The sequence below is a fragment of the Mandrillus leucophaeus genome, unplaced genomic scaffold (assembly GCF_000951045.1).
Source record: "Mandrillus leucophaeus isolate KB7577 unplaced genomic scaffold, Mleu.le_1.0 Scaffold652, whole genome shotgun sequence".
NCBI classification, from domain to species: domain Eukaryota; kingdom Metazoa; phylum Chordata; class Mammalia; order Primates; family Cercopithecidae; genus Mandrillus; species Mandrillus leucophaeus.
The window spans coordinates 603,522-630,127 of NW_012107053.1; the positions used below are offsets into that span (position 1 = coordinate 603,522).

At 37.6% G+C, this 26,606-nt stretch overlaps 1 protein-coding gene across 3 annotated transcripts in view; it reads right to left on the reverse strand.

Annotated features, from left to right (window-relative positions):
- The window catches only part of ME1 (malic enzyme 1, NADP(+)-dependent, cytosolic), a 226,114-nt gene that overhangs the window by 98,057 nt on the left and 101,451 nt on the right, over nt 1-26,606 (reverse strand). For all 3 annotated transcript variants that reach the window (XM_012001196.1, XM_012001195.1, XM_012001197.1), the window contains one exon: nt 6,870-6,973. In XM_012001196.1, the coding sequence (XP_011856586.1) occupies nt 6,870-6,973 (104 nt within the window). The remainder of the gene's footprint in view (nt 1-6,869; nt 6,974-26,606) is intronic.

The window sequence follows — 26,606 nt, forward strand, 5'->3', positions numbered from 1 at the left end:
TTTCAGGGGCAACTGATTCTGTAAAAAAAAGGATACTATAAGAAGTACAACTATGAAAACAAACACACATATTTAAGAGCTTTAATATTTCCTGAAATTCAATCACATGAAAAGAAATTCTTTAATAAGTTCTTCCATTCATACCTTTCATTTTAAGCTATATAAACAAAACAAATCAAATTCTATCATTTATTTAACAAATATTTATTGAGTACTTATCACATACTAGATAACTTTTTAGAAACTAGGGATATGGCAGTGGAAGAAAAAGAAAACTCCCTGCTTTCATAGAACTTAACAGTACATGAATAGAGACAGAACATAAATAATTAAATATAAAATATGTCAGCTATTTATAAAGGTATGAAAAGAAGAAAGTGGACTGAGGGTAAAATTTTACATAGGTTGGACAAAGAAGGCCTTACTGAGAAAAGGCTATCTGACGAAATGTTAAAGGAGGTGAGAGAGCTAGTCATGTGGAAAACTGGGCAGAGGCAGGTATGGTAAAGATGAGAAGTAGACAGAAAGGCAAGCTTTGACCTAGTTTGAATTAGAAAAATAGCAAACAAGTTACAACAAATTGGGCAAGGAGGGGGGAAACTAGCAGGAGATAAAGTGAGAAAGGTAACAGGAAGCCAGAAGTCCCAGGGCCTTTTATGCTATTGCAAGAACTGGTTTTTATTCTGAACAAAATGATAAGCTTTCCTGGGGTTTTGAGCAGAGAAATTACCTAACTCAGAATCACCACAGCTTTTGAGTTGAGGACAGACTAAAGGTCAATAAAGGAGGAAGCAGTGAAATAGAATTTTCAGGCTAAAGGGCAATAAAGGAGGAAGCAGAATTTCATTAACAGTTAAAAAATTGTTACAATAATCCAGGGAAAAGAGGTTCAGATAAGAGAAGTAATGATACTGGCAATGAGAAAAGGTTAGATTCTGGATACATTCTGAAGTTAAAGCTACTAAGTTTTGCAGGTGGCCTGGGTACAAAGTGGTAATTCCAACATTTTTAGTCACAGGAACAGGGGCTGCCATTTACTGAGAAGGGAAAGGCTGCAACAGGAGCAGGGCTGGGGGTGAGTGGGAGATTGGGAGTCCAAGTCTGAACGTGTTACAATGCTCTGTCTATTACAGATCTAAGTAGAAATGTCAAGGAGGAGTTTTACCACAGGATTCTGAAGTTCAGAGAAGAGGTACAGGTTAGAGATAAAGATTTGGGAGTCACAAATATAAAGATGTATGATTTGATGAGATTATCAAGGAAGCAGAGATAAATAGCAAAAAGAAAAGTTTCAAGCTTCAAGCCCCGAAGCATTTTAATGTATATAGGTGGCAGGGAGTGGGGAAGATGAAAAGGAATAAACTGAGGAAAAGTACAAAGTAACAATCAGCGAGGTAGGAGGAAAGCAAGGGGAGTGTGCTATCCTGGAAGCAAAGAGAAGAAATTCTGTATGTTGGGCTTTAAATTTTTCCTTTACCTGTATTCTTAAAGTATGTTCTTAACCTATATACTCAGACGTAGAATTACTAGGCCCAATTGATACATTTATTGGACAGGCCAGTACTAGGAAATGGATTTGTGCTACTCCACTAGAGATGCTAATTAATATCCTAGCTAATTAATCATTACTTTCTGAATTCAGTAATTACATTGAATATCATAATATGCCTCTCAGATCCCCCACTGTTGTCCTGGGGGTTGCCTCAGCTGCAAAGAGTCCTTTCACCATAGACCATGACCTACGCTCGTCCCCAGAGTGACCTACATCCAGGGACTGACTGATGCAGGAATATAAAGCCTTGACCATCTCAGCCCAGCTGGTAACAACTCTGAAAAGCCACTGTAGCTTCAGAGTTGCCCACAGGATCAGGGAAAGCTGTCATCGTGCCTGCAGGCAGCTCAACTTCTCCCTCTGCCCATTCCTGCTTCCTTTGCTGTTTCTTCCACAGAGTTTAGTCTCAAGGGCACTTCTTAAAAACTTCTTAAACACTAAACTTCATTTCCAAATGCGCCTCCCAGGTAACCTAATCTTGGAATAGTCTGAGAAAGCTGGTAATAAGACGGGGCTTTGGTGCTAGTTAACTCACTGCCACAGTGGTAATGAGGACCCCACCACTGGTAGAAGATGGAGCACACACCCGGTCCAAGGTAGCAGTCCAACTATTAAAACTCACCAGAGGTGAGCTGAGATGTTGGGAAGGGAACATCTTAGTTAGAATGGTATTTCAGATGTTTGAGAAATACGAGAGAAGTAGTAACTATAAGGACAATGGAAAAAACACAAAAAGCTCAGAGAAAGTAACTGCCAAGAAGAAAGCCAGAGGGCCTTCTTTGTAAATACAAAGATGTTCTCAGCTTCTGTAGCTGTTGGGTAAAGAAAGTTGATGTCCAGAAACAGGGCTTAATCATCAGAATATTCAAGCTCCCAAACTCAATGAAAGCAGATCTGCTAAGTCAGAATCCTAGTTAGAAAAGAATGGGAATTTGCCACATGGAATGGGATGTCTGGCTTGATGTCTTCTGAAATCCTGAATCCCCAGATTCCCCCAGAGCTTTCTAATCTCACAAAGTGGCCTTCCCCTTCTTTCTTGGGACAATAAGGATAGAGATTTCACCCCTATAAGATAACATGTGCCCCTTAACTACCATCTACCTCTGCCTCCCCTGCAGATCCCTGGGCCAATAACTAAGGTTTTATCACAATATAACCTATCTGGGACACACTAGAGTTAATAAAGAAAGAAAGAGACATTACCCCAAAGGAGCCGCAAGACCTAGATAGTTTGTATTAGCCAGGAGAATACATGTAGAATTAAATGTTGAGGGTGTTTGATTAAAAGGGCTGGAACCTAAGAAAAGGCAGAGCTTACTGATTTGCAGGCACTCTCCTGAGATGCAGGATTTAAAATGGGCAAGAATCCCAGAAGATGGTCCAAACTCACTACTAGGATGGTTCCTAGAAATATGGACAAATTAATGGCTGGTACTAATATGACTGAAATGCCAGGAATGCTGTGGCAGATGGCAGAAGAGGGGATTGCGAGGCTCAGAGAACTGGGCAGTCTGATATATAGATACGAGGTAAAAGCCAGAAAATCCTTAAGATGAATATATACCACAGGAAGACCCAGAAAACACACCATTTCCCAAAGCCATAAGGAATATGCCAATGAGAAGACACCAATATTACTAAAAATTTCAGAAGTGGTTCTCCCCTGAAGGTCAGGAGTGACAGAAGAAAAGGATTATATATAACCAGGCTGACTGATAGCAATGAGGATGCTGAGACCAAGTGAGAATGCTTAACCATCAGAAACCAGGTAGACACAATTATCATAAGAGCGGCAAAAGTGGTGTGTGTGTGTGTGTGTGGCTGGCTAACCCACAAAACATTATTGAGATAATTAATGGAATCTTGCATCCCTAGAGGCAAAACAGAGAGCTAACAAAGCTACTACTCAATATTTACCATCAAAAGAAACCAAAGATGAATGACCACAAAGTTGAGTGTAGCTGCCCCAGTGAAGTCACAATCTCTTGCTCAGCTTCCAAACCTGAGTTAATTTTTAGACCCAGAACCCACAAACTGAAGAAGAGGCCTAGTTCCCAGAAGAAAGAACCTTTTAACACCATGACAAGAGTACAGGATAATAATCCCCCCAATATTTATCCACAGGGAACTACAGTCCTTTACCCAAGTAACTGGGCACTGGAGAAGGACTATCCAAATGTTTGAGGAGTTAATGAGCACACAGTTGACACTGATACCTGGTGACCTGAAGCATCAAAATGCTGTTCCCCTTTCCCTTTTAGAGTAGAGGCTTATAGGAGCCAGTAATAAATGGAGCCCCAGCCAAAGTCTGGCTCATAATAGGTTCACTGTGACCACAGATCCACCTAGTGGTGATTCCTCAGACCCTAAATGTGTAATCAGAAAAGACAGACTTGGTAAGTGCCACAAGACTCTCATCAAATCCTCAGCCTGTGATGAAGAGCTCTCATTGTGGAGAAGACCAAGAGGAAGAATTTGAAGCTGCTCTACCCCAAACCTACCAAGATGGCAAATAAAAAAACCAACACTGCATTGAAGGAGGAAGAGGGGGAGGTTGATGGGCATTGAAGGAGAAAGAGGGGGAGGTTGATGGGCAGAAATTAATGTCCATGTAAGTATCTAAACAGCATGCAGGGGTGGTCCCAACTAAGTTATCCATGGCTGTTGGTGGGTCCATGTTGCACTATAACTTCTGTACTACGCCCTTTCTTCCAAAGAGGTTTATCCCAAAGGTACTCCATTATTATTATCATTATTTTTTAAGAAAGAGAGTCTTGCTCTGTTGCCCAGGCTGGAGTGCGGTGGTGTGATCTTGGCTAACTGCAACCTCCACCTCCTAGGTTCAGGTAATTCTAGTGTTTCAGCCTCCAAGTAGCTGGGATTACGGGCATACACCACCATGCCTGGCTAATGTTTCTGTATTTGTTAGTAGAGACAGGGTTTCGCCATGTTGGCCAGGCTGGTATCCAACTCCTGGCCTTAAGTGATCCGCTTGCCTCGGCCTCCCAAAGTGCTGGGATTACAGGTGTGAGCCACTGTGCCCAGCCCAAGGGTACTCCTTAATAAACCCTATCTCAGAGTCTGATGTCTAGGTAACCTGTAACAATCATTTCCCACTTTGAATTTAAGTTATGCTTCTTTTAAAAATAATCTTGGGTTTATCTTCAGTACAACTTCTCAATTTAATTGGGTAGTGTTAGGTTTCACATCTAAATCATTTTCCTGAAACAATGTTATGACAGAGGTATTTTTTTAGTCTTTCGCATTTTTCTCTGGAACTACAACCCCTGATTTATAGGTGATCTCTACATTTAAAATTATTGTTGACACTTGTCAATCCCTGTTTCCTTACAAAGAACTTAGGTAACTCCTCAATTCCACATTAAAAAAACAACAGTTTTCCTGATTCTGGATTGACACAAAATATTCAAAATTCACTCATATCTCATTTTTTCCCAAAAGCTTTTCATTGGTTCCCAATAATAAAAATTCCTTCTCCCCTTATTTCATCAGCACTTACGTGTACCTAACTTGTTAGCAGTGTCTGTTTGTTAAAGTTGTCTCATTTAGATAGACTTTATTCCAGATTGCATTTCCATTCCTTTTATACAGCCTTACACTATTATCTATACAATCTCTTGATTAATGGTGCTACCGAGAAGTTGGATAATTTCAAAACCTTACATGAGCTTTTCACAAGATAAGCCACTTTAAATATGAAAAGCTATTAGAAATTAACTGTATTATGTGACCTCAAAAAAACTGCAGAGTTTCTCAACTATTTCTATAAATAAGTATAGTTTAATGAAATAGGTTAAATAATTACAATAAATAAATCAAGCATGTGGTTCTAAAATGTAGTCCATACTAATTGGCAAATGTACTCAGCATTAAAACCTTGAGTAATGAGAGGTTAAATGCATTCTAAATGTTGTGCAAGCTGATGAAAGCACTTTCTGCTGTTGGATACAACTTCTTAAAAATAAACATTATAATAAAAAGAAACCAGAAGTGCGTCTCTAGTTACAGTTAATTCTAGTGATGACTTTATTTCTAAGAAAAACCAAGGCAACATATGTGTTTTTAAATAGCATGCGGTTTCTGTGGTTATACAGTAACCAAGGGATGACTGTCAGTGTGATAAAATTCTCTTCGAATATATTACTAAATTATGGAGGGAGCCTCTTTTCTGGAAAAAAAAAAAATGGAAAAATTTACTATAGCATCTGGCCCACAATCAAATGTTTACTTGAAAAGATGAAAATACAGGTTGAGCATCCCTAATCCAAAAAATCCAAAATCCAAAATGCTCCAAAATCTGAAACTTTTTGAGCGCTGATATGATGCCACAAGTTACCCTGAATACATTATGTTTTTCATTGCATTAATGGTATATTAACTATGTTTTTTGCTGTTAAGGATTTATGTGTGATAAGTGCCAAAAAATGAGTGCTTCTTGGTAGCATATAAAATTCAGAGCCAGGGATAATGGTGATGCCAAACGACCATACACTGTCCACATGGGTAGCTGAGATAGTGACATCTTTGCCTCTGATGGTTCAATGTACATAAACTTGGTTTTACACACAAAATTATTTAAACTTTTGCATAAAATTACCTTTAGGCTATGTGTATATGATTTATATGAAACAAATAAATTTTGTGTTTAGATATGGGTACCATCTCATTATATATATGCAAATATTTCAAAATCTGCATAAACACTAATGGTTTCGGGTGATTTGGATAAGAGACACTCAACCTATATAGTACTGCATTTTAATCAAATATAGTTTTAATCAGAGATGTGTGGATCATGATGGACTGCCCTGTTCTTGCTCCATTCTGGACCCCTGTGGACTCTACCAACTCATGCTCAATCCCCACCTCTTTTTCTGCTTTTCCTTTGTGGCTGGTGGTTGACCATAAAAGAGTCAAATATCAGCCACAAAGATGTCTGAAGATCAGATTTTACCATCAACCAGAAAGTATAGACTGTCAATAAACATAAAAAGGTGTGCAGGTAATTTAATCACTGGTCACTGTCTCCTTTACCACAATTATGCATTTCAACAGCCACAGGTTCTAAAGATTCTTGTTAAAAAAAAGTAGATTCAGGGACAGCAACAGAGATAATCTTTTCTGGATAGACACATGATATTATCATTTGTCCGTTAACAGTTATGAGGAAATAGATAGGATATATGCATTCAAATTACTTCTAATTATTAAACCATATTGCATAAATCTTTGATTTTTTAATAGTCTGTTATGTTATTGTTACTGACTAAAATATAGATAAAATAAAGATACATACTTGGAAGAAACCGACTCCATGAATTCGTCCAAAAAATCATCATATTCAGAACCTCTTACTCTTCTCTGCCGTAGTCCAATGTAGAGTGGATCTTTAAGTAACTCCTATTTTAAAAAGTACCATAAAAAGAGAAATAACTATAACCAAGTCATTTACTGAGCCTTAGTTTCTAATCTGTGATAAAAATAGAAATAAAATCTTACCATACTGATTCAGAATTTAACCTACAGGGTAATTACTTAATGTTACATAGAATATATTGTAGTATTTATACACCAAATAAGAAAAATAATTCCTGCCCAGGAGCAGTGGCTCACACCTGTAATCCCAACACTTTGGGAGGCCGAGGCAGGCCAATCATGAGGTCAGGAGATCAAGACCATCCTGGCTAACACAGTGAAACTCCGTCTCTACTAAAAATACAAAAATTAGCCAGGTGTGGTGGTGCGCACCTGTAGTCCCAGCTACTTGGGAGGCTGAGGCAGGAGAATTACTTGAACCTGGGAGGTGGAGGTTGCAGTGAGCCGAGATCACACCACTGTACTGCAGCCTAGGTGACAGAAGGAGACTCTGTCGCAATGAAAAAAAAAAAAAAAAAAGGAAAGAAAAATAATTCCTAAATGTTAACATTCTAGACTATTCTGAGGAAAACAAAAGAAAATTAAAATATTTCATTTGTGTTAATTAGAAAAGTTCAATTGAGATTTTACAGACAAAGGCAATCACACAGAGAAATAACATTTAGTTTTGAAATACTAGCTTAAAGAATGGAAAGATAGCAATTCCTTTCTTAATTTTACACTTCCAAAAGCAAAACCATCAAACAACAGTTTTATTTTACGTGTACTATGGTAGTTAACAGACTTTAAAATAAATTTTTTTAGCCTTTACTAGTGTTTTCTTAAACTTTTTAACTTTACACAGTTTAAGTTGTTTCTTAAACTAAGAACGTTGCCCTGTATAAGTTTTGGTATATATAATATGTAATATCACTTTTATTAAATCAGTTTTGAAATTGAGATATAATTTAAATACAATATAACATACCCATTCATAACAAAATCTCAGTAAACTAGAAGCAGAAAGGAACTTCCTCAATGCAATAAAGGACATCTATGAAAAACCCACATCTAGTAGCATATTTAGCAGTGAAAGACTGAGTGCTCTTCACTTAAGATAGGGAACAAGACAAGGATATTTACCCTCATCGCTTCTATTCAACACTATACTGGAGACCCTAGCTATTACAATAAGGCAAGAAAAAGAAAGAAATACAGTTTGAAAAAAAAAAAGAAACAAAACCTTTTTTATTTGTACACACGATTGTGTACATAGAAAATACTAAGAAATCTACCAAAAAAAATCCCAGTAGAAAAAAATACATGAACTTAACACAATCACAGGTTATAAAGTAAATATACACAAATCAATTGTACTTGCAATGGACAGTTAAAAATGAAACAAAATATACAACTCTATTTATAATACCAGCCCAAAATGCAAAATTCATAGGGACTTATTTAAGAAAATACGTGTAAGACCTGCACACTGGAAAATACAAAATATTGCAGAAAGAAACTCAAAAAGACTTAAATTGGGAATAACCTGCAAAAATAAGTAAATAAATAAATAAATAAGACCAAAGTGACACCTTCAGTAACCTAGAATAGAGAAAATTGAAATAATGAATTTGTGAATCTGGCTAATGAGATTTCCAGGCAGAATGCTGACTTGGTTTCTTGTGGCTATATAATAAGGTCTAAAACAGAGAAGAGCTAGAGAAGAAAATGTTCAGTTTGTGAGCAAAACTGAAGGAATATAGGACACAGGATTTGCTGGTAAAAGATGTGCATAGTAAAATAAGGTCTTCAAAGATCAAATTAAGTATGTGGTTTTAATAACTTTTTCAGAAATCTCTGAATGATTTAAAGTGAAGACTAATAGATCATCTTAACTAGACAAAAGGAACTGGTCGAACAACATTCTGACATGCCAGCCAATATAGGAAGGAGCCTATTTTGAAAAGAATTGCAAATGGAGCCTCTGTCACATTGAGTAGACTATAATCTGATACAGAGAGGGCCTAAAGAGTTTTTAAGGGCATGGTACTATCTTGGATTATTAAGATTGAAACACTTCAAAATGAAAATTATCTGGGTCCTCAATTTTCTGTAGTCAGTAAGCAGACTGAGAAAGTTATTCAGCTGCTAATACAGATCATTTCTTATGAAAGAGGAAGGATATCTCAGAGGACAGAGCCAAGAACCCAGAGGGCAAAACCAAAAGCCTAAAAAAGAACCATGAACTACAGAACCACCCTGAGGAAATTGAATGGGCCCTACTCAAAGAATATTCCCTTCTCTTCCCCATGTAGGTGGCCTGGCAACATGTGTCCCGTGAGATTTCAGAATTGCTATGTACCATTTAGAGCCATATGATTCCTACTCCTCCAGCTTTGAATGAGAATGTTGATGGTGGTTATTCTGTCCCTGCCTCACCATTGTATGTTTGATGTGTGGGAACACAGAAATGAGTTCCACCAAGGAGCAAAACCCAAGAAACGTCATTTGCATCTAGATCAGATTTAGATGACAATATCTTGAACTTTGGACCTGCTGCTATTAGTGGGATGAAACTTTTGAAATCCTAGGATGGTGATGAGCACATTTTGCATGTGGAATGTGACCAATTTTTGAAGAATGAGAACCGATGTGGAGAAAGGCCCAGTTGTGCCAGGCATCCTAGCCTTCCTAGCCATTCCAGTCCAAACTGCCAGCCCACAGAATCATAAACATTAATAAAACAGTAATTGTTTTAAGCCACTGAGATGGTGATGTTAAGAAGGTTAAACCTTCGGATGTTAAGAATAATCTTAAGAGGAGTTTACTTAAAGCCAATAGAAATGATAGCCTTTCTTCACACTTGTTGTCCTGTTGTAATTAGTAATGGCATTCTCTGTCATTATGAAATTGTTTTGGTTTGGCCAGTATATCCTATGTATAATGTATTGCATAAGAAGAGTTAAGGATTTCCAGCTAGCTGAAAGTTAACAAGTTATATCACATAAATGTATTTCAGATGAAATGTAAAAACTGAAACCAAGTGCTGCTATAAAGTGCAGCTGTTCCTTAAGGCATAAAAACTCTAAACAATCTACTGGCAGGCTTCTGAGCAGCTGAGGTTGAAGTGCCAATGTGCTACTAATGACTGCCAGAATTAAAATACTTTCTACACGTCTAGAATATATTTAGACTTCTAAAATGTGAATTAGAAAAATAACAAAATTGAGAAAAAAATGTTACATGTTTCTCCTTCTCTTTTCTCCCTCCTTTCCCATGTTAATGATTAAAGTATACACCATAAAGAAGTCTGACTACAATGTAGTCAATTACAAAGATTTATGAACAAGACAGAGATTTTGAAGTAAATCAGAAAGTTAAAAAATTCTCGATTCCCGGGTAAGATGACCAAATAGGAACAGCTCCGGTCTGCAGCTCGCAGCAAGACCAATGCAGAAGGTGGGTGATTTCTGCATTTCCAATTGAGGTACCCAGTTCATGTCACTGGGACTGGTTAGACAGTGGGTACAGCCCACAGAGGGCAAGGAGAAGCAGGGTGGGGCATCGCCTCACCGGGGAAGCACAAGGGGTTGGGGAACTCCCTCCCCTCGCCAAGGGAAGCTGTGAGGGACCCTGCCCTGAGGGACCATGCACTCTGGCCCAGATACAACACTTTTCCCATGGTCTTCACAACCCACAGACCAGCAGATTCCCTTGGGTGCTTGCACCACAAGGGCCCGGGTTTCAAGCACAACACTGGGCGGTTATTTGGGCAGACACCAAGCTAGCTGCAGGAGTTTTATTCCATACCCCAGTGGCACCTGGAATGCCAGCGAGACAGAACTATTCACACCCCTGAAAAGGGGGCTGAAGCCAAGGAGCCAAGTGGTCTTGCTCAGCAGATTCCATCCCCATGGAGTCCAGCAAACTAAGATCCACCGGCTTGAAATTCTTGCTCCAGCACAGTAGTCTGACCTGGGACACTCGAGCTTGGTGTAGGGAGGGATGTCCATCATTACTGAGGCTTGAGTAGGCAGTTTTCCCCTCACAGTGTAAACAAAGCCACTGGGAAGTTTGGACTGGGTGAAGCCCACTGCAGCACCACAAAGCCACTGTAGCCAAACTGCCTCTCTAGATTCCTCCTCTCTGGACAGGGCATCTCTGAAAGAAGGGCAGCAGCCCCAGTCAGGGGCTTATAGATAAAACTCCTATCTCCCTGGGACAGAACACCTGAGGAAAGGGGCAGCTGTGGGCACAGCTTCAGCAGACTTAAACATTCCTGCCTGCTGCCTCTGAAGAGAGCAGCAGATCTCCCAGCACAGCATTCGAGCTCTGCTAAGAAACAGACTGCCTCTTCAAGTGGGTCCCTGACTCTTGTGCCTCCTGACGGACAGACACCTCCCAGCAGGGGTCAACAGACACCTCATACAGGAGAGCTCCGGCTGGCATCTGGCAGGTGCCCCTCTCAGGGGAAGCTTGCAGAGGAAGGAACAGGCAGCAATCTTTGCTGTTCTGCAGCCTCCGCTGGTGACACCAAGGCAAACAGGGACTGGAGTGGACCTCCAGCAAACTCCAGCAGACCTGCAGAAGAAGGGATTGACTCTTAGAAGGAAAACTAACAAACAGAAAGAAAGAGCATGAACATCAACAAAAAGGATGACCATGCAAAAACTCCATCCAAAGGTCACCAACAGCCAAGACTAAAGGTAGATAAATCCATGAAGATGATCAAAAACCAGCACAAAAAGGCTGAAAATTCAAAAAACCAGAATATCTCTTCTCCTCCAAAGGATCACAACTCCTCACCAGCAAGGGAACAAAACTGGACAGAGAATGAGTTTGACTAATTGACAGAAGTAGGCTTCAGAAGGTGGGTAATAACAAACTCCTCCGAGCTAAATGAGCATGTTCTAACTCAATGCAAGGAAGCTAAGAACCTTGATAAAAGGTCAGAGGAATTGCTAACTAGAATAACCAATTTAGAGAAGAACATAAATGACCTGATGGACCTGAAAAACACAGCATGAGAACTTCATGAAGCATACACAAGTATCAATAGCTGAATCAATCAAGTAGAAGAAAGGATATCAGAGATTGAAGATCAACTTAAGGAAATAAAGTGTGAAGACAAGATTAGAGAAAAAAGAATGAAAAGGAATGAACAAACCCTCCCAGAAATATGGGTCTATGTGAAAAGATCAAACCGACATTTGGTTGGTGTACCTGAAAGTGACAGGGAGAATGGAACCAAGTTGGAAAACACACTTCAGGATATTATCCAGGAGAACTTCATCAACCTATCAAGACAGGTCAACATTCAAATTCAGGAAATACAGAGAACACCACAAAGATACTCCTCGACAAGAGCAACCCCAAGATGCATAATTGTCAGATCCACCATGGTTGAAATGAAGAAAAAAATTTAAGGGCAGTGAGAGAGAAAGGTCAGATTATCCACAAAGGGAAGCCCATCAGACTAACAACGGATCTCTCTGCAGAAATCCTGTAAGCCAGAAGAGAGTGGGGGCCAATAATCAACATTCTTAAAGAAAAGAATTTTCAACCCAGAATTTCATATCGAGCCAAGCTAGGCTTCATAAGAAAAGGATAAATAAAATCTTTACAGACAAGCAAATGCTGAGGGATTTTGTCACCACCAGGCCCGCCTTACAAGAGCTCCTGAAGGAAGCACTGAATATGGAAAGGAAAAACCAGTGCAGGCACTGCAAAAACAAACCAAAATGTAAAGACCATTGACATTATGAGGAAACTGCATCAACTAATGGGCAAAATAACCAGCTAGCATAATAATGACAGGATCAAATTCAAACATAACGATATTAACCTTAAATGTAAATGGGCTAAATGCCCCAATTAAAAGACACAGACTGGTAAACTGGATAGTCAATACCCATCAGTGTGCTGTATTCAGGAGACTTATCTCACATGCAAAGACACACATAGGCTCAAAATAAAGGGATGGAGGAAGATTTACCAAGCAAATGGAAAGCAAAAAAACAAAAACAAAAACAAAACCAGGGATTACAATCCTGGTCTCCGATAAAACAGACTTTAAACCAACAAAGATCAAAAGAGACATAGAAGGCCATTACATAATGGTAAAGGGATCAATTCAACAAGAAGAGCTAACTATCCTAAATACATGTGCACCAATACAGGAGCACCCAGATTCATAAAGCAAGTTCATAGAGACCTACAAAGAGACATAGACTCCCATAAAATAATAGTGGGAGACTTTAACACCCACTGTCAATATGAGACAGATCAACAAGACAGAAAATTAACACGGATATTCAGGACTTGAACTCAGCTCTGGACCAAGCAGACCTAATAGATATCTACAGAACTCTCCACTCCAAATCAACAGAATATACATTCTTCTCAGCACCACACGGCACTTATTCTAAAATTGACCCCACAATTAGAGGGAAAACACTCCTCAGCACATGCAAAAGAAAGAAATCATAATAAACACTCACTCAGACCACAGTGCAATCAAATTACAACTCAGGATTAATAAACTCACTCAAAACCACACAACTACATGGAAACTGAACAACCTGTTCCTGAACGACTACTGGGTAAGTAATGAAATTAAGACAGAAATAAATAAGTTCTTTGAAACCACTGAGAGCAAAGACACAATGTACTAGAATCTCTGGGACACAGCTAAAGCCGTATTTAGAGGGAAAGTTATAGCACTAAATGCCCACAGGAGAAAGGGGGAAAGATCTAAAATTGACACCTTAACATCACAATTAAAATAACTAGAGAAGCAAGAGCAAACAAATTCAAAAGCTAGCAGAAGATGAGAAATAACTAAGATCAGAGCAGAACTGAAGGAGATAAAGACATGAAAAATCCTTAAAAAATAAATGAATCCAGGAGCTGGTTTTTTGAAAAGATTAACAAAATAGACTGCTAGCCAGACTAATAAAGAAGAAAAGAGAGAAGAATCAAATAGAAACAATAAAAAATGATAAAGGGGAGATCACCATTGATCCCACAGAAATACAAACTAACATCAGAGAATACTGCAAACACCACTACAAATAAACTACCAAATAAACTAGAATATCTAGAAGAAATGGATAAATTCCTGGACACAAACACCCTCCCAAGACTAAAATAGGAAGAAGTTGAATCCCCGAATAGACCAATAACAGGTTCTGAAATTGAGGTAGTAATTATAGTCTAACAACAACAACAACAACAACAACAACAACAACAGCCCAGGGAGACAGATTACAGCCAAATTCTACTAGGAGCTGGTACCACTCCTTCTGAAACTATTCCAAACAATAGAAAAAAAGGGGCTCCTCTCTAACTCATTTTATCAGATCAGCATTGTCCTGATACCAAAATTTGGCAGAGACACAACAAAACAAGAAAATTTCAGGCCAATATCCCTGATGAACATTGATGCAAAAATCCTCAATAAAATACTTGCAAACCGAATACAGCAGCACATCAAAAAGCTTATTCACCATGATCAAGATGGCTTCATCCCTTCATACCTGGGATGCAAGGCTGGTTCAACATATGCAAATCAATAAATGTAATCCATCACATAAACAGAACCAATAACAAAAACCACATGATTATCTCAATAGATGCAGAAAAGGCCTTCGATAAAATTCAACACCCCTTCATGCTAAAAATGCTCAATAAACTAGATATTGATGAAACATATCTCAAAATAATAAGAGCTATTTATGCCAAACCCGTGGACAATATCATACTGAATGGACAAAAGCTGGACGCATTCCCTTTCAAAACTGGCACAAGACAAGGATGCCCTCTCTTACCACTCCTATTCAACACAGTATTGGAAGGTCTGGCCAGGGCAATCAGGCAAGAGAAAGAAATAAAAGGTATTCAAATAGGAAAAGAGGAAGTCAAATTGTCTCTCTTTGCAGATGACATGATAAAACCCATTGTCTCAGCACAAAAACTCATTAAGTTGATAAGCAACTTCAGCAAAATCTCAGGATACAAAATCAATATGTAAAAATCACAAGCCTTCCTATACACCAATAATAGGCAAATAAAGAGTCAAATCATTAGCGAACTCTCATTCACAACTGCTACCAAGAGAATCAAATACCTAGGAATACAGCTAACAAGGGATGTGAAGGACCTCTTCAAGAACTACAAACCACTGCTTAGGGAAGTAAGAGAGGACACAAACAAATGGAAGAACATTCCATGCTCATGGATAGGAAGAATCAATATTGTGAAAATCACCATAGTGCCCAAAGTAATTTATAGATTCAATGTCATTCCCATCAAACTACCATTGACCTCCTTCATCGAATTAGAAAAAAACTACTTTAAATTTCATATGGAACCAAAAAAGAGCCCATATAGCCCAGACAATCCTAAGCAAAACAAAACAAAACAAAAAGCTGGAGGCATCAAGCTACCTGACTTCAAATTATACTACAAGGCTTCAGTAACCAAAACAGCATCGTATTGGTACCAAAACAGATATATAGACCAATGGAATAGAACGGAGGCCTCAGAAATAACACAACACATCTACAGCTATATGACAAATCTGACAAAAACAAGCAATGGGGAAAGGATTCCCTATTTAATAAATGGTGTTGGGAAAACTGGCTAGCCATATGCAGAAAACTGAAACTGGACCCTTTTCCTTACAACTTATACAAAAATTAACTCAATATGGATTAAAGATTTAAACATAAGACCTAAAACCATAAAAGCCCTAGAAAAAAATCTTGGGAATACCATTTAGGCCATAGGCATGGGCAAATATTTCATGACTAAAACACCAAAAGCAATGGTAACAAAAGCAAAATTGACAAGTGGGATCTAATTAAACTAAAGAGCTTCTGCACAGCAAAAGAAACTAGCATCTGAGTGAACAGGCAACCTACAGAATGGGAGAAATTTTTGCAATCTGTCCATCTGGCAAAGGGATAATATCCAGAATCTACAAGGAACTTAAATTTACAAGAAAAAAAAAAACCAAAACACTCCATCAGAAAGTTGGCAAAGGATATGAACAGACATTTTCAAAAGAAGGCACGTATGTGGCCAAAAAACATAAAAAAAAGCTCATCATAACTGTTCATTAGAGAAATGCCAATCAAAACCACAATGAGATATCATCTCATGCCAGTAAGAATGGCAATTGTTAAAAAGTCAGGAAACAACAGATGCTGGAGAGGACATGGAGAAATAGAAATGTTTTTACACTGTTGGTGGGAGTGTAAATTAGTTCAACCACTGTGGAAGACAGTGTGGTGACTCCTCAAGAATCTAGAAACAGAAAAATCATTTGACCCAGCAATCCCATTACTGGGTATATACCCAAAGGATTATAAATCATTCTACGATAAAGACACATGCACACATATGTTTATTGCAGCACTGTTTACAATAGCAAAGACTTGGAACCAATCCAAATGCCCATCAATGTTAGACTGGATAAAGAAAATGTGGCACATATACACCATGGAGTACTATGTAGCCATAAAAAATGAGTTCACGTCCTTTGCAGGGACTTGGATGAAGCTGGAAACCATCATTCTCAGCAAACTAACACAGGAACAGAAAACCAAACACCGCATGTTCTCACTCATAAGTGGGAGTTGAACAATGAGAACACATGGACACAGGGAGGGGAACATCACACAGCGGGGCCTGTCAGGGGGTGGAAGGCAAGGGGAGGGATAGCATTAGGAAATACCTAACGTGGATGACAGGTTGATGGGTATAACAAACCACCATGGCACGTGTATACCTATGTAACAAACCTGCATGTTCTGCACATGTATCCCAGAACTTGAAGTATAAAAAAAAATTCTTCCAATCATAATAACGTCCCTGTCAAAAATTAAGTTTTTTTTAATTTCATAATTTTAATTAAGATAATTAAGGCTTGAATAATGAATGCATTCTCAAAGATTTGACTGACAAAAAAATTAGTATCTACAAAAAGCAATTTAACATTATTCCATTTTGATAATGGTTCCACAGACAAAGTAGACTGGTACAGAAGTGATATTAATTTACTGGATTAAAAACTTCTTATTGTCAGGAGCGAACACTCAGTAGATCACTGTTAGAGAATAAACACTTGGTATTAAGCAAGCACTTAAAAAAGGGTGGAACTTCTTTAGCACGAGGTGTTACATTAAATGCATGTGGTGCCACTGAAGACTTATGAAAATTTACAAGCCTGAGAAAAGGAAAAAGATTGGGGAAAAAGTAAGGAACAAGACATATGGAAATATAAGAGAGCTCAAAAAAGGAGATAAGGAGGGTATATGTTGGTAATTATACTAATTATCTTACTGTTAACATTATCTCAATTCTGGACCCTTCAGAGTTTATAACTGAAGAATCCATTTATTTGAAGTTAATAGTAATAACTATCAAATCCTGGGCCCAAGTGATTCTCCCACCTCAGCCTCCCAAAGTGTTGGGATTACAAGTGTGAGTCACTGAGCCTAGTCTCCTCCCAAAGTGTTGGGATTACAGATGTGAGTCACTGAGCCTAGTCTAATATTCTCTTACCGACCTGAAAGTATTCTTTAAATATTAAGAACATTATACACCTTTATCTTCTATACGAATGTAACTATTCCTCATTTTAGCATTTATTTTTAAACTTTATTTATAATCTACAGAAAATTATTTTCTTTGTTACCATTTCTCCTCTTTTGTTACGGATTCTATAAAGATATATAAGTTTTGCTATTTTGTTGGCTCGTGTTATCAACAAGAATAAGCAAAGTAACCATCACATTCAGGTGAGTCTAAAACCAGTACCACTAAAATGTCAGCATGCATATGAGCTGGCATGACTGTTAAAAAGTGCTAGAAATAAAAATGATTAAAATTTAGTTGTGATTCAGTATGTCTGGAGTGTGGTGCAAAATTCTCCATTCTTAACACATGCCCCTGATAATTCTGAAGTGGTGAGGAACTGGTATTGTTAAGTTATTTCGAACTTGTATTACTAAGTTAAAATAAAACCATTCTACTTCCTACTAGGTTTCTGTTTCATTCAAATAAATTTTCTGTTTTGTTCTATACAATCAGTATTTCTAAAATTTACCTCAAAATTTCAAGGAGTTCCTGCTAGTTATAGTGTGTATAAAATCAAACTACAGAAAGACTCCATTCTCTTTCCCAAGGCACTAGTGTAGTGTCTCAGGAAATAGATAAATAAATTCTTGATAAAGCCTATTATGATCTTCTAATTTAGAGAGGATGGGGCAAAATGAGACCATAAAGAGCAAGCAAATGAAACTCCAAACCAAAATTCTGGGAGTTGGGAATTTTCTTCTCTCCCCTGGCTTTACTAATGATGGTAATGAACTGGTATTCATTCCAATACAGGACCACTTGTCCAAAGTGGCAAGCAATATAAAAGGATAAAGGGTAGAAGTGAAGGCGGGCTGAAGGACAGATGATGATACTATAGTTGGTACCACGTGATAAGCAAAATAATGACTCCCCTCCCTACCCCAAAAATGCCCACGCTCTAATCCCTGAGAACTGTGAATATGTTATCTTATGTGCTAAAAGAGACTTTACAGATGTGACTAAGGGTGAGTCCTTAAAAGTGAAAACTTTTCCTGGCTGAAATCAGAGAAAGAGATGTAAGATGGAAGCAAGCCAGAGAAATGCTGCTATATTGCTGGCTTTGAAAATGAATAAAGGGGGCCATGAACCAAGGAATGCAGGCAATCTAGAAGCCGGAAATGGCCAAGAAATGGAATATGGCCATACTGACACCTTTCGTAACTTTAACCTTTTGAGACTGTGTTGGCCTTGTGACCTACACATCTATAGGGAAAATGCATTTATGTTGTTTTAAGTCACTAAGTTTGTAACAATTTGTTACAGCTGCAATAGAAAACAAACACAGGCCACACTTTAGTGTCAACATCAGATTCTGCAGACAGGCTGGAAGATACACAAAGTCTATAAGGGTTTTCCTTCATTCAGTTTCTTTCCAACATAGCCGGTTCATGCCAAAGATGAAGACTACTTTCTGGAGCACGCAGGGGAACTGTCTAAATGGGAAAGATCTCTCTTCAACTTTGCCAGTTCAAGCTCCAATAAGGATTCTATATTAGGGTACACTGTACACATCAATCAGAGGCCAGACTAACCATAAAACTAGACACAGAAAAGCTGAGACCTGGAGCAATGGTTTAATAAGGAAAGAATAACTATGCAGAAATGACTTTCTCCTACTCGTTCTGCCCATGACCTCTTGAGGACTGACCATGTGCTATGGGTTGAATAGTGTTGCCCCCAAATTCATATGTTGAATCCCTAACCCCAGTACCTCAGAATGTGATGTATTTGGAGACAGAGTATTTAAAGAGGTAATTAAGTTAAATGAGGTCATTAGAGTGGGTCCTAATCCAATATGACTGGTCCTTTTAAGAAGAGAAAATTGGCCAGGTGCGGAGGCTCACATCTGTAATCCCAGCACAGCACTTTGCGAGGTTGAGGCAGGTGGATCATGAGGTTCGGAGTTTAAGACCAGCCTGGCCAAGATGGTGAAACCCCATCTCTACTAAAAATACAAAAATTAGTCGGGCGTGGTGGCGGGTGCCTGTAATCCCAGCTACTTGGGAGGCTGAGGCAGAGAATTACTTGAACCTGGGAGGCAGAGGTTGCAGTGAGCCAAGATCATGCCACTGCACTCCAGCCTGGGCAACAGATGAGACTCCATCTCAAATAAAAAAAAAAAAAATAGAGAAAATTAGGATACAGACATACACGGAAGAAAAACTGTATTAAGACACCAGAGGAAGATGGACATCTGTAAGTCAAGGACACAAACCACAGAAGAAACCAATCCTACGAACACCTTGATCTTGGACTTCCAGCCCCCAGAACTGTGAGAAAATAAATTTCTGTCAGTTAAGCCACCTAGTCTATGGCACTATGTTACAATAACCCTAAAAAACGAATATACCATATAACACATGAAAAGGTTCTTTAAGACACAATAATGTCCAAAGAAGCATGAAGGGAACACAAGGAACATCTACTCAAATTATTTTTAGTCAAATAGCAAGCCTCAATATTAGTCATATACAAGAAAAAAATAGACATATAATCAACATAATTTCTATGGAAATATTTGGCAACAGCAAAAAAAAAAAAAAAAAAAAGAGAAGGAATCAAACATGATATGCTCTAAAGAAAATTTACCTCAGGTAACAAGTAAATTTTATATAGTAACTGCTTCACAATTAAAGAAAATGTGGACTGTGAAATAAATAGATGAAAGATGAGATGAAAATATAAACACAAACACCCCACCTAATTTAATACTTAGTATTATTAACTTAAAGAATAAGAGTATTTTCGACCTTAACAAAATCAAAATGGCCATTATTTTAAAGTCAAAAAAACAATAGATGTTGGCACCATGTGGTGAAAAGGGAAAACTTATACATTGTTATTGGGAATGTAAATTAGAACATCGTCTATGGAAAACAATATGGATATTTCTCAAAGAACAAAAAGTAGATCTATTATTCAATCCAGCAATTCCACTACTAGGTATCTACCCAAAGGAAAAGAAGCCATTATATCAAAAAGACACCTGCACACGTGTGTTTATCACAGCACAATCTACAATTGTGAAGATATGAAATCAACCTCAAGCGCCCATCAACCAATGAGTAGATAAAGAAAGTTTTCACATATATATCATAGTATACCACTCAGCCGTGAGAAAGGATAAAACAATGTCCTTTGCAGCAACTTGGATTAAACTGGAGGCTATTAACCTAAATGAAATAACTCAGCAATGGAAAAGCAAATACCGCATATTCTCACTTATAAATGGAAGCTTAGCTATGGGTACATAGGAGCATACAAAGCAGTATAATGGACACTGGAGACTCAGATGGGAGGAGGGTAGGAGGTGGGTAAAGAATGAAAAATTATCTATTGGGTACAATGTTTTTCAGGTGATGGGTACACTAAAAGCTCAGAGTTCACCACTATATAATTCATCCGTGTAACCAAAAACCACTTGTACCCTTAAAGCTATTAAAATAAAAAATAAAAATAAAAGAATAACAATATTTTTTAGCCAAGTACTTCTGTGTACTTCTGTTTTGGTGTCTTAGTTCCTCAAATTTCCTTTAGTTGAAAGCTGCAGAAGCTTAAAAGCAGTCAGGCAAGTGTATCTTTATGGCAAGTGAAGAGTGTCTTATTAACTGGCAGCTAATTCCGTTTCTATTTTCATTACTATCCAGTACATGTAGGTATGATAAAAGAGGAAAACAGTTATAATTTGTATTAAAAGGGGATTTACTGTTATTAAAATTTGCTGGGTTATTCTGGATAAGAAACTAAGTGTTATTATCAAGTAGTTTCTATATTTTTATTATGAAGTGTAAAACTATGCAGAGATTCAAAAAAGCAATTAAGATTAAAAAGTATTACCACAGGAACATTTTGACTAAAATCAGTTTTCCACATGTGAAACTGCCACTACATAAAAACACCATTACATTTTAAACGAACTCATAGACTCAGTCATAATTAAGTTTTCCTTCTGTCTTCTCAGTAAAGCAGCAGTGAAAGAATAAATACAAAAAACAAAATGTCAGAATGAATAAAATGAGAACATTATGAGTGGCAACTCAGTTGATTCCAAATATTTTTCTATTCTTCACCACACATTATGAGTTAAAGACAATAAAAATTTAGATTAGGATGTTTTACAGGCTACAATTTTCTAACATATCTTCACTCCAAGAGCTCAAACAGAAAGTTATGTGTTGGAGTATTTCTATCTATTTTAAGCAACAGAAAAGTTAATCCAGAATCTTACACAGCTTCTATTTTTACCCTGAAAAGTACTGTATTGCTAATGGATACAGTTGATATGTGTAGCTCAAAAGTCAATAAAATTAAGGGCAAATTGAGTCAAAGATGAAAACATATTTTGCTTAATAAATGCAGCATACCTTGATCAGTTTTTGGAAAAAAAAATACTTGCCCCAAAATTAATTCTTCTGATTAACCAAATAATATGTAACTATTTCTTTGCTTAAAAATGTCAAATACTATATAACATTAGCAGAATAGCAGAATAGAATATTGTTGCTATTGTGAATGAGTTAATTTTTAACTGGTTATTACAAGTACATAGAAAAGCTATTAAGTTTTCAATATTTGTTTTAAAGCAGCCACTTTACTGAGTGCTATAATTTGACCACAATATTTTTTAGTTGGTTTTCTTGGGTTTCAGTAATAAACATATTCCCTATAAAAAATGATAATTTTGTCTTTTCCTGTCAGTTATATCCCCTTTGTTTTACTGTCTTATTACACAGGCTAGAATTTTCTGAATGATAAAAAAGAGAACAGCCGTGATAACAGGTGTCCTGTCTTTTAAAATAATGCCTCTAATATATCACCATTAATTATGATGTAGCTAATGGTTTGAATAGATTTCAAACATTATTTCAACATTAAAATATTCTGCAAGATCTTACTTGCCAATATTTTATAAAGAACTTTTGCTTCTACATCTATATTAATGTGAGGTAACATTTACTGAGTGCTCACAAAATGCCAGTCACAATTTTAAGCATTCTAAATGTATTAAACCATGACAGCTCTATGAGGTAATTACTCATTTTACATGAGCCAAACACAGAAACACCACTAGTAAGTGGTGAAACTGGGAGCAGGGGTAAATATGAGACTGCTTAGCAATTTCTTATTATGTGCTAATTTTTTTTACCAGGTTTGGATATCAAGGTTATGCTCTTTTTAAAAACTGAAATGTTAAGCTGTCAATTGTAATACGCTCTGGGACAGTTTATATAGCATAGGAACTATATTTCCTTAAAAGCTTGATGATCAAATCCTTAATCTTATCTGAGCTTAAAACTTAATTCTGCTTAACAATAAAATTTACATCTGTTTTCCTTTTTGTCTGTTTGTCTCTTATACTTTTATTTATTCTGTGGATGGACTCTGGTGACAGTTTACAAGCATTCAACCAGTTTAAATAGGGCCTAATCCTTTTATCTAGTAGCTTAGCGACCATAACTGAGAGTCACCGGGTGAAGACTGGCCATTGCAGAAAGACTAACCATGTGATCTGGGGTAGGGCCTTTGCGTCATATAGTATAGGCCAACCTGGAGGCTGAGTTCAACCACCTGGACAATCAATCAATCAATCATGACTAGGTAATGGAGCCCCAATAAAACTCTGAACAGTGGGACACATGTTGATATTTCATATCTGTACTGGGAGGGTAACATGTCCTGATTTTACAGGAAAGTGGATGCTTCCCATTTGGGACTCTTCTAGACTCTTCCCTATACATCTCTTCTTTTGTGTGATTTTAATGTGTTATCTTTCACCCATAATACACTGTAACTGTGAGTACAATAGCTTTCAGTGAGTTTTTTGAGTCTTAGCAAATTATCAAGCCTGAAGTTGGTTTTGGGAAGCTCTTGAACTTGCAGTTGATGGCAGAAATGAGGGCAGTCTTGAAGAGTATGTATACCTGTAAATTTTGTAGTTTAACTAACTCTGGGTAGAGCTAAACTATCTTTTATAAAGGGAACAAATAATTTACTCTCCTTTTAGAATAAGAACTCTAGTTGATCATTTGCTAGTACACATTTTTACAATTAGATTCCCAAAATATGATTTATTTAAAAGGACAAGATGCAACAAAATAACAGTAATACAGAGTTTAAGAATAAGAATGAGGCTGGAGAATAGGGTCTGGAGGCAGGGAACCTAAGGCCGTTTTGCACTGACTTCCTAGAACTAAATTGAAAGGAAAACCCTAACTTTCTATGCCTAAGTAACAAAATGACCAGAGGCTACTCCCTTTGCAAACCCCTACCTTTTCTGCCGGCAGATGAGAAATTCAAAGTACCTCTGATTGGTTGGTTTTTGCAATTAATCAGACGTTTGCACAGGAGCGTAACTTTGTAACTTCACTTCAGCCTCTGATCGGTTGCTGTCCACAACCAATCAGACTGACTGTGGGCCAAACCTTCATTTGCATAGAAACGCAGTTTTGTAACTTTACTTTATCCTCCCATTGGTTGCTTTCCACAACCAATCAGATGTTTGCTAGGAATGTGACCTTTGTAACTTCACTTCAGTCTCTGATTGGTTGCAGAAAGCAACCAATCAGACTGATTGCAGGCCACCACTTCATTTAAATGGGGTGAACACCAATTGGCCAATGGGAAACCTCTAGGGGGTATTCGGACCTGAGAAGATTCTGTATCCAGGTCCTTGAGCGGCTGCTCAGGCCCATTCCCACTCTGTGGAGTATGCTTTCATTTTCAATAAATCTCTGCTTTTCTTGCTTCATTCTTTCCTTGCTTTGTATGTTTTGTCCAATTCTTTGTTCACCGATAACAAGAGTATATAATAATTGTCAGAGAATTGGTTTGCTAAACGCCTTCAAATGCCTTTACCGAAGAAAGCAATTAATACATACTGAAACTAGTTACATGTGTTATCTCCTCTTCTAGATTCAGAGCATCCTGCTGGCAAAATCTTACATTTTTTACACCAATATTATCTAGGTTTTGCTTAGGCTTTGATGGATAGCAGATATTCAATACTTTTTAAAAAATTTTTTATTGATACATAAATTTGTATATTTTTATGGAGTACATGTGATACTTTGTTACATGCATGGAATGTGTAATGATCAAGTCAGGGTATTCAGGGAGTCCATCATCTTGAGTATTATTTCTTTTCTTTTCTTTTCTTTTTTTGAGACAGAGTTTTGCTCTTGTTGCCCTGGCTGGAGTGCAATGGCATGATCTCAGCTCACTGCAACCTCTGCCACCGGGTTCAAACAGTTCTACTGCCTCAGCCTCCCAAGTTGGTGGGATTACAGGCATGTACCACCATGACCAGCTAATTTTGTATTTTTAGTAGAGACAGGTTTTCTCTATATTGCTCAGGCTGGTCTCAAACTCCCAACCTCAGGTGATCCGCCTGCCTCGGCCTGCCAAAGTTCTGGGATTACAGGTATGAGCCACCGCGCCCAGCCACCTTGAGTATCATTTCAATGTGTTGATAGCATTTCAAGTCCTCTCTTCTAGCTATTTTGAAATATACAATACAGTGTTGGTAAATGTAGTCACCCTACTCTACTATCAAACATTAGAACTTATTTCTTCAATTGACATAGTTGTACCCATTAACCAACCTCTCTTCATCCTCCCACTCCCTACCCTGACATACACACACCCTTCCCAGTCTTTGGCAACTATCGTTCTTCTCTTTACCTCCATGAGATCAACTTTTTTAGCTCGGGTGTGAGAACATGGGATATTTGTCTTTCTGTGCCTGGTTTATTTCACTTAACATAATGAGTAGGCACTCAATATTGGTATAATACCAAATGCAATTTGAGGAGTTTCAGAAAGGTCTCTCAAAGACCTCTGTCACTCTCAAAGTGACAAAGGTATTCTCCGGTGACCTGTCAAAGAGTTAAAGGTTCACCATTCACTTAATTTTCTTCCCTCAATATTCCTGAAAGTCCAATGGCAGTAAGCAAAATCTCTAGAAATAATACACAGCATTTTAACAGTAGATTCATTTAGATAATCAGATTATTTTCTAATTATCAGCTTAAAAATTCTGAAATGTAGTATGAACCAGACATGTCTTAATTAAAAAAAAAAGAGAGAGAGAGAAAAAGCTAGATCTACAGTTGGGTAAACTAAGAAATTTCGTGAAGGATAGGTGGATGGGTTCTTCAGGCTGAGGAAGTAAGATACTGGATAGAAATGTAATAACATAAAAGCAATGAATACCAAAAGAGGAAAGAAACATACACTAAACAGAGATAATGTAGAAAATTGAAGACAACCATCAATTTGGCAATTTTAAGACCTACTTTCATGAAATCAATTCTGTAATATAAAACAATCTCGCTCATGAAATTAATTATTTCATATAATACAATCAATGCAAGAGTCCTAGTGTTACAGTTTCACTAGTGCACAGCCTTTTATAATGTCCACATTATACAAACAAACTCAATAAATGGCACAGGGTTAAAACTGTTTAAAACTTCACTGTTATCCCAGTGAAGTAGGAGGATTATTTGAGACCAGGAGTTCAAAACCAGTCTGGGCAACTTACATAACAAGAACCCGTCTTAAAAAACAAAAAAACAAAACAAAACAAAACAAAAAACAGTTAAAAAAATTAGCTGGGTGTGGTGGTGCACACCTGAAATCTAAGCTACTTGAAAGGCTGAGGCAGGAGGACCACTTGGGCTCAGGAGTTTAAGGCTGCAATGAGCTATGATATTGCCACTGCATTATAGCCTGGGTGGCAGTGCAACATCCTATCTCTTACAAAAAAAAAAAAAAAAAAGAAAGCCAAATTCTAACATTTTTGCACGTCTGTTTTGTCATTATATATTCCTCCTCATTTCTCCACAGAATTTTTAAGATGTATTACCTATTTTTGTGATTTTTAAAATTTGATTTCAATGTAAACAAAAAATTACCCAGTTGTGGTGGCATGTACCTGTAGTCCTAGCTACTTGGGAGGCTGAGGTGGCAGAATCACCTGAACATAGGAGATTGATGCTGCAGTGAACCATGATCATGATAGTGCACTCTAGCC